Source organism: Charadrius vociferus, unplaced genomic scaffold (assembly GCF_000708025.1).
Source record: "Charadrius vociferus isolate BGI_N301 unplaced genomic scaffold, ASM70802v2 scaffold118, whole genome shotgun sequence".
NCBI lineage: Eukaryota > Metazoa > Chordata > Aves > Charadriiformes > Charadriidae > Charadrius > Charadrius vociferus.
Genome location: NW_009649846.1, coordinates 482,569 through 492,334, shown reverse-complemented (window position 1 = coordinate 492,334; position 9,766 = coordinate 482,569). Strand labels below are relative to the sequence as shown.

General features: G+C 37.7%; 1 protein-coding gene across 1 annotated transcript in view; it reads right to left on the bottom strand.

Annotated features, from left to right (window-relative positions):
- Positions 1–292: 292 nt before the first annotated feature.
- The window catches only part of KDELC2 (KDEL (Lys-Asp-Glu-Leu) containing 2), a 19,148-nt gene continuing 9,674 nt past the window's right edge, over positions 293–9,766 (bottom strand). Inside the window, exons 2-8 of the mRNA XM_009890922.1 lie at positions 8,141–8,338; positions 6,210–6,496; positions 5,573–5,789; positions 4,008–4,204; positions 2,895–3,089; positions 1,775–1,879; positions 293–920 (exon numbers count right to left, since the gene is read on the bottom strand). Of these exons, the coding sequence (XP_009889224.1) occupies positions 795–920; positions 1,775–1,879; positions 2,895–3,089; positions 4,008–4,204; positions 5,573–5,789; positions 6,210–6,496; positions 8,141–8,338 (1,325 nt within the window). The 3' untranslated portion in view covers positions 293–794. The remainder of the gene's footprint in view (positions 921–1,774; positions 1,880–2,894; positions 3,090–4,007; positions 4,205–5,572; positions 5,790–6,209; positions 6,497–8,140; positions 8,339–9,766) is intronic.

The window sequence follows — 9,766 nt, the reverse complement described above, 5'->3', positions numbered from 1 at the left end:
CCTAAGTCCTTTTGTGGATCTGTACCTATAGTCACAGACATGGTCATTGGCAGGGAACAGGTCTTCACAGTGGTGTCTTGGCACTCAAAGCACTGTGATTGTGATAGCTACAGTCTGCTTTAAAGCAGCATTTAATTTTGGTGATTCGCAGCTATGGTGCTTATAAAAATATTATTCTGATCTCTCCCCCTCCTCTCCCTTTTCCTCTGATATTGATAAATACTATATCATGTTCTCTATTCTGTTATCTGCCATAGACCACAACAAAATCTCAAAGCAACACTGGATTTGATATCTGTAAATCTCAAATATTCATTTTCTTTCTCTAGTTTGAAAATTGTTTTGTATACAAGGAACAATCTAACACTGAGGTAAACTTTATGAAGAAATCATAACACTGTTTTAGTATGTTGCAAATGCTCCTTAAGAATAAATTGCACTGACTCATGGAAGATCTTTTGTGGATGACTGGTTCCTCATAAAACTTTGGTAACTAGGTCCCAGCTGGAACATGAGCAGCACTGCACTCTTCTTCCTGACGATGCAGTACATCAAACAAATCCCCTAGACGCTCCCCGTTCCGGGCTTGGTATCTGTCTGGTGGTGGCCATGGAGGCAAAATTGTGGGAACCAGCGTTGTTGTAGATCAGAGTCAGTGTGAAAAAGGATATGTAAATACAAGAATAATACATAACTAAGAATGTTTGCTAGTGCATAAATGTCTTAGATTTCACAGCTTAATTCCTGTTCAAATTCTTGCATTGTAAGTGGGTGATTTTCTCCATCCGGTACAGTTATAGATCTTCCCTTAAAGGCTTTTTCCTGTGGCAACTGCACACTGAGTCTCTGTCATCAGGTTGAGGTACAAGTTCCATTCCATCCCGTATTTCAGGTTTGCTGGCTTGGCGCTTGGCATATTTCTGAAATATGTAAACAACATTTAAGAATGCTATAAGCACCAACATATAATTCATGAAACAGAATTTTCCTCCTCCCTTCCACTCACAAGCTTGCCTTTATTCAGGCTCCTTATGTCATTGTTTACAACCTATTTACAAGGTGTCTTTATAACACACCTACTAATAAGCTACATTGCCTCTCAAAACCTCCTTTAATGTTTTCCCCTGTCTTATTATTAATGGTAGTTTGAATATTGTCATTATTTGTGCTTCTGACCACTTTATGCAGATAATGCTGTCATTTTTGTACACTGAACAATCCCAAACTTTGTGTCAACCTGTGGCTGCTGAAGCTGAGATCTAACTCTGCATGGCAAAACAGGAAAAAGAAATTAGTACTTTCAGGGAACAGAAACTTCTTTCACTAGAGATTTGCATCTCCTAGGGAAGCAGTGACTATGTGGCCTGCTTCACCCCTTACCACTCTACTAGCCATACTTCTGGAATTTCTTTTCCATGTATTCACTGTTTTGTAATACAGCGGAATAGCTCATGAGGGATAAGTATGAAGGGAAAAAGGAAGAAAGTTGTGTACAGATAGTTGTGTAAGTCTATTAGAAACCACATACCAGGTGACACTGAAAACAGGTTTGACTGTGGGGATGGGGGCAAAAAATTTTTAAAATATCTGATTCTGTAAACCAACTATTATGTTAGACTGCCTCTTCAATGATGAAGCAAGTTTTAGCAAAGCTCTTCACAGTGATCTTGAATAATATGAACTGTGTCTGCTATAGATGTAAGTAAGGACTGAATATGAAATTTGTAGCATCGGTAGCAGTAGTAGTTGGGGGAAAGTGATCTATTGTACTAACCTGGAGCACTTGGTAATAGTAGCAGTAAAACCTGTGAGGCTGAAGTAATTCTCTTGCCATTAATTGTCCTTCTTTAGCAATTTTTCTTGCTTCTTCATCATTTTCCTGGAAAATTGGGACAAAATGAATGAATAATAGAGCAATCAGTGAGTTATTCAAAGCCTGGGTGGCATTAGAAGTTTTATTAAAGGGGCTATTCAAATCTGCAACCTTACGTGCAATTAATGGTAGACTGCAAAGGCACTCTTTGAATTGCAGATTTTTTTAACATACTGGATTGCTTTTATGGTTACAACTGGTACCTTAGGGCTATCAATAACAACTTTCATGGATAATTGTACAATTTTGAAAACTCAGTTGGTTACTGCTCTACTGTTTTGTCTAAGCCACAAGTCTCTTCAGAATCAGGTTTGACATCTCCTGCACAGTTCTACAGAAGACAAAGCCACAGCTATTGTCCTCTCCTATGCAATTTAATTCAATGTCTTCCTTTTAAAAATAACTCTGCTTGAATTTATGTACTTACTCTTAAGTTTTGTAGGTCTGCATTTCAAAGCTTTTAGTATTCTCATTTGATTATTTACAAAAAACTAAAGTACTCTCAGAACAGAAATTTCTCTATGCTTTTTAACTGAATAGCTAAACTTAGAGCACAAATGGTGCTTTCAATCACACAATTTTATCATTTTGTTTGGTTACAGAATTCCAGCCTCTCATTCTAAGCATGTTACAGAGCAGCATTTTTTTTGTACATTCAAACAGAACATACAGTGACTTCTAGTCAGGACCTAAAAAAAGTGATAGAATTAATGAAGCAGTATCTAGGATTCTGGGCGTTTCTTTGACAATTACCTGCATTAGTCAGTATACTAAGGCTCTGACTCATGAAACACTTCTGCACATACCGAAAATGACTTCTTAAGTATTTCCCTGAATACAGGTGATTACTTGAATTAAGGCCTTCTCATCTTACACTAACAAAATGTACTTCCTTTATCCCAGGATCTCAATAGAGTTGATGCAAAATAGGTATGTGGAAATCCAAAAAGAAGAGAGTATTAAGATAAACTGTTTACATGTTTGTTTATCACTTTTAACTTGAATTAGTAATGGAACTTACCTTAGCCCATTTTATTTTCTCTAGCAAGTCCTCTAAGTTTCTTTTAACTGGAACATAATGTTTCCAAGGTTTTAATCCAATATAAAAGTGTTCATAGTACTGGGAATCTTGCTTCAACACAAGGCTGTCACCCAGCAAGAGGTACGGAAACCTGTAAGCTGCTACAGTCCCATCTACGTTCACTTGGTATTTGTACTACAATATGAAGATAGAGGAAAAAAAGGTGAAATGTTTTCAGTCTGAACACTGACTGTATAAAAGATTATTTTAACAGGCAAGACATAATTGTATTTATTAATTCTCATCTTCAAACCTGTTTTAGTGTTTAGTTGGTGTAGTTTCATGGTGTTCTGGATAACATAATGGAAAAGGGATTTGTTTTCAATCCAAGATTGACAGTCATTAAACTTTGTGTCGCATGAACTGCCTGATGGGTATTGTATTAAAGTGCCCTGGGACAGAGCAAGGGGTAGAGCTGGGAAGGAAATAAAACTAATCTATACTTAAATAAAAAAAGAGTAAATTTATTCTGATTTAAAACTATATTATTATGTAGAATAAACTGAAACATTATACAAAAAGTAACCATGAATGTACTGTTCTGGCACATGCTTTTGGCTTGTTACAGCATTTCTGATATATTCTCCAGAACAGACTGTCCCTTTTACTTTTTATACCTCTGTTGCAGTGGAATTAGCGTGTTAAAGTGCAAGAAAAACACCCATCTATTTTTCTAACTTGTTACTACAAGGACTCTGACATCTGTAACGTACTTGCAACAGACACAAGTTGTGTCCATTGTTTTCATATTTACCCCAAATAAAAGAAACCCTGATGGTGAGAAATCAGATTTCTTAATCTATTAAGGAAAAATAAAAATCTCCAAGAACTCTCTCTAAGGGACTCCACAAAAGAAGGATAGTAGCTTTCTTTAGAAGTGTGTCACACTATGACTTTGATTACAGGTGGTCTATCTACCCCGAATGGACCCGTGTTCCCAGTGTAGCATAACTGTTCTGTTTACTGAATGGAATTAACAACAGTAAGCCTTGTCTTTTCAATTGGTAAGAACTTGACAGCAAAATTAATCCAAGACTGTAATTTCCCTGCTACCTTAAAGAAGTCAAAGAAGCCCATCAGTGGGACCTTTCCCAGCTCTTTTTCTTTTTCTCTGAAGAAGAAATATCCTGTTATTCCAGCATCTAGTAGTTCTGGATTTTCCTTGGATAACTTGACAAGATGGAGACGTTCTTCTCGGCTGTCTCGACCTCTAAATAAGGCTTGCTCAGTTTTGTTTTCCCAGAATGGGCCTATGAGTGTTGAGTGATGAGATAAAAGCAAACAGTAAGGAAACGTTCGTGATATGTTTAGTGCAAACAAGGAACTTGCTATGACAGTGGCATTACACTCAGAGACGTGGTAAAACAGGCTTGATTTCTCATGAATCCATAATCACTTATTAATCACAGGGTTTTAACTCCCAGTTCTGGCTTGAATTTGGGGATTAGAAACCGAGCCACATATAAAAGGAAAAGTAGATAATTGCTTTTCCACTCAACAGTTTTATATTTAAATAACTTAAAATACCTTGAAAACTACATAAGGGATTATAATCAAATTATGTAAGTAAAATACTTATAATTAAAGTAATACTCCATCCATAAAGCCTGCCACAATAACCAAAATTTCTTTAGTAAAATCCACTTCTGTTTCCCAGCAATTTAGTTAGGTTTTTCAGGAATCACTTAATGATGACTTAAAAAGGAAAAAAAAATGGCTACTGTGTCCTCAAGATACTTAGCCAGAGCCTGAAAAACTTCATCTCTGTGTACTGTTCCCTTTTAAAAACATTCAATATGTCCTTCCTCATCCTTCTGCTGGAATTTCCTTAAAGGACCTGCTAAAGCGGAGCGGGCTTTTACTGTGTCCTAATTGGAAAAGAAGCTGTACTGCATCAGTGAACAGAGAGTGCTTCAAACTGATAATTTAATTAAAATACTTAATTTAAAAACTAAAAAAGAAAAGAGAAACTGTGAACTAATTAAATAAAAAGAAGTACCTCCTCACTCAAGTTCTACTCCTTAGGTATTGTTCATGCCGTTTGTCTGATCCCTAAGTATTCATTAATTGCCTGGGGGGGAAGACACCTGTCAGTAAAACTGACTCTTCCTTCAAAGCTAGAAAAACAATTCAGAAGATCCCATTCTGAGGTATTTTTTTATACAGATAATATTTTCCCAATTGAAAGAGGCTGCAACATAGCACTAGTTTCCTTCTTTCAGGATTCAAATTCATTTTTATGTAAACAGAACATTGGGTCACATTGCTGTCAGGAAAAGGATTGCTGCTTGATTAGAAGGAACATACTCAAGTCCCTCACTGAGGAGAAAGGCCTTTTAATTTTGACAGGTCACAGTAGCTATCTTCTGGATACCTTTAAGTTAAAAGTCACCATTATTGTAAACTGGACTGCTTAACTCTTGGCTCTAAATCCTTATTAAACACTTGCTTAGTAGCAGCACTGAAAGTGTTTACAGTCTGTACAGACTAACCCCATTGTATCAAGAGACCTCCTAAGGCACTTGTGAACTAAAGACTTTAACATATTATTTGAATGCAACTTCCTTCTTTGATGGCATCTACAAATTCTTTTTTTAAACCCATGATGTATAATTTACCTGTATTTCCTTGAATAGAAAGGAGATCATTTGTGACTCCACGTAGGGTTTCAAGAGTCGAGTGGGTTACATCATACGTTGGAAGGACTATATCTCTTGAATCCACAGAGCCACACCACGAAATGAAAGGTATGGGACCAGGTGTATCATTAGCTTTCCGATACTCAACTGGCCAATCTCCAACATTAAGATAAAACTCCACATCAGGAAGACGAACCTAAATGTATACCCAAGAAAGGATAATGACACAAACATAAAAGCTGTTTGTCACTCTTACATATATTCCCCAGCTCTTATGTCATGCAGAATCAATAAACCTACTAGATTATTAATAGATTTAGCTGAGATTAAGGTATGAATTTCAAGTTTCTGCCCTGCAAGCAAGTATGCAAGGGACACTCACAGAGGCCAGGACAAGGCTCGCAGAGTCAGGCCTTAGCCCTGCAGCTTTCCTAGCAATGTCATCACTGTCGAGCTCAGCCCCTACACATTATCCCTAAGACACACTGTCATCTTGATGAAAAAAAAAAAAAGTCAAATCTTAATTCAAGAATTATAAATCTGAAGGTACAACAACAAATGCAGTATTGCCATATTAGAACATGACTTAATAGTCTTAAATGATTGAAACTGTTACCTTTCTTGCCAGTGACAGGAACATTTCGTCAGAGAACATTTTGAAGTCTGTGTACTTCCCTAAGGAGCGGCGGTAGATGTGATTATTGAGAATAGTGTAGTGAACAATAGCACCTCTTGTTTGACTGAACTTTGTTGGGATTTCCTTAAGCATTCGCTGAAGGTCAATGGTGGGAAAAGAAATGAAGTCCTTTGTAATCTGTGGTTCTTGGGATGGACAAGACATAATGTTCTGCCAGATCTCAGGGTCTTCTTCCGGACAGTCACAATATTCATGATAAACTGGTCCTGCAGAAAACAAAGCACTCAGAGTCTGTATTTGTGATTCTACATAGTTCATAATTCCCTGAACACATGGGCATATAAATGTAGACATTACAGTGGCTTGACATTTTTTATTCAACATGAGGAAAAACTTCTTTACTTTGAGGGTGGCAGAGACCTGGCACAGACTGCCCAGAGAGGTTTTGGAGTCTCCTTCTCTGGAGATATTCAAAACCCACCTGGATGCAGTCCTGTGCAACCTGCTCCAGGTGAACCTGCTTTGGCGGGGGGGTGGACTAGATAATCTCCAGAGGTCCTTTCCAACCCCTACTATTCTGTGATTCCAAGTTTTCTAAAGTTTTCCTGGGAAATCATCTACCCTATGACATATCTGGGGTTTAGGAGTGTAACTGAGAAAACAGCAACATTCTTCTCTTCAGAAGTCAAAATACTAGATTTTTTTATCAGGGTAAAATTAATCTGCAAAATGAAGCTCCATTATTGAGCTACCTGCCAACCACATAGGGTATTCAGAATTGTTCTAACTGTCCATAACTACCAAAGCTCAGGTATTACAGTTTCAATTTTAGCCTAATTCAAAACTTTGATACAGTAGTCTTTACCTCTGGCATAAGGTGTTTTCTTTTATGTATAATCAACTACTCTTTCTGTCCTTTTGTTCTGTCCTTTTGAAGCAGAGAGCTTAGGTATAAGCAAGACCTGTGTAGAGTGTGAAAAAAAACCCTTATTTCATGGACTTCTAATCAAAACAGGTTCTGTCCTGTGTCATAGTTTCATGGCTGCTAGCAAATATGCACCAGCAAAAAAAAGGCATATTACTATTTTGAGGACTCAGGACAGTTTCACTTCAGTTTGAAGATATTTCTAAGTTTGTATTTAGGAAATTTTATCAAGAAAACCTGATGACCAAATTCTGGTTAGAAGAAGTAGTGGTGAACTGAAACCAGACTCTCCAGAGATGTACCTTAATATTATCTTTTCCTTTGCTAAACAGCTGTCCATTTGAGAGCAAGAGAAGGAAGGTAAAGAAGGAGATCTGGAATAAGAGAATAATTTGCCTTGTTTTCCCTGCTTTTAAATAGTTCTTCCATAGTATAGACCTGCAGTGAATTAAACTCTGCTGATGGAAACAAAGTTAAATATTGTCTGGTTAAAGAAATACTCTCTCTGTTGTTATGAAGGATCACGTTTTTTAGAAATCCCAGGCATTTGAATTATAAAGTGTTGGGAACAACACAAATTCCTTGCTTTTGTGGGTAATATTTTCTATTTTAGATAAAAATAACACAATGGTTAAGTGAATACCTGCTTGAAAACAGTAAAAGTACAAGCATTGCTCTCTTTGTCCCTTCCAAATCTGAAGAGATCAATTTCCTTATGCAAGAGGGAAGAGGAGATGTCCAGACACATCACCTTAATGTCAGAGGCCATAATCTACATGCTTATGCATCTATGTCCTGTAATTTAGCAACGTATAGAGATTGTCACCGCTTACTCCTCTATATAAGGAGAACCTTTGTGAGGAGAGTACATGAACAAGGGCAAACCAACCTCTAATTTCCCAGGTCCTCCTCTAGCAGTAAATTAGTCCATAGCATTTCTGTAGCTACCATCATACATTACCTTAAATCAAAAAAATACCCTTACCTTTCAAAATATAAGGAGATTGAGCAACATGCTGATCACCATAAAGTATCTCAATTTTTAACCCTGTTCTGACACTCCCATACATCCGATACCGCATAAGAAACGTGCCATCATTTCTATCCAAAGGGCGAGGGGTGTAAATTCTGGGGACTTCTTTTGGAGAAAGTGCCTTAATTACCACTTTAAACTGTGTTCTTCCTGAAAAGAGGAAAATAAAAACAGACATAAGCACTTTAAGCTATTAGAATCACATATATGAAATAAAGGTGAGAGCAAACTCTACTGGATTATGTCCATGGCATTTAATTTAACTTTGCACTGGAAATGTTTTGATTATACCAAGTTGGTAAAATTGATTTCAGGTGATGGAGGATCATCCTACCAAATTTTCTTAATCATCACATACCTAATAAATGGAAAACCTGTAGATGAAGATAGTTAAATAATGATTGCAACATTGCTTCACAATACTGTTAGCCTTTCCTTCAAAGATTAGGTTTCATATTAAGTTTTCAAGTTAGCGCTCTGAGGAACAATCATTTCCTCTAGGGTAAGAGAGAGAGGAAACCAAGTTAAAACAACAGGAGAAAAGAATACTTGCCAGCTTGTGGAAAGGCAGTTGCAGCATGCAGAGTCAGATACAAATTGTTCACCTTTGGGCTGCAGCTGACTGTCTTGCAAATTTAAAGTCCCAGCTACTGAAAAGCAGGGATAAGAGAATGATAGGAAAGATGTTTCCTGGACATCTGTCTGACCTGTGCTTAAAGATCACCAGAATTTCATCATTAATGCACTGTGACTTATTGACTGGGCACGGAATATTTTTTTTGCACAACATGAGTATGCATAAACATAAATCATATATTCCCTTATTTCTGCCACAAATGGTAATCGTCAACTTTATTCTTCAACAAAGAGGGGAACATTACTTACAAAATGTTATAGTCTAACCATTGCAAATCACACAAATGTAATGAATGTTACCACAAAATAGTGCTCAGAAAAAAATAGAAATTAAAAAATCCAGATAAAATCTGGATGTTACTAAAGTCTGAATATGTTCCAACAGCACTAAAAGACTGAGATCACAGAATCACAGAATGCTCAGGGTTGGAAGGGACCTCTGGAGATCACCTAGTCCAACCCCCCCGCCAGAGCAGGGTCACCTACAGCACGTTGCACAGGACAGCGTCCAGGCGGGGTCTGAATGTCTCCAGAGTGAGAGACTCCACAACCACTCTGGGCAGCCTGTGCCAGTGCTCTGCCACCCTCAAAGTAAAGAAGTTCCTCCTCATGTTAAGATGGAACTTCCTATGTTCAAGTTTGTGCCCCTTACCTCTTGTCCTATCAATGGGCACCGCTGAAAAAAGACTGCTCCCATCCCCCTGGCACTCTCCTTTTAAGTATTTGTATGCGTTAATAAGATCCCCCCTCAGTCTTCTTTTCTGTAGACTAAAGAGACACAAGTCCCTAAGCCTTTCCTCATAAGAGAGATGTTCCAATCCCCTAATCATCTTCGTCGCCCTTTGCTGGAGCCTTTCCAGCAGATCCCTCTCTTTCTTGAACTGGGGAGCCCAGAAATGGATGCAGTGCTCCAGATGCGGCCTCACCAGGGCAGAGTAGCGG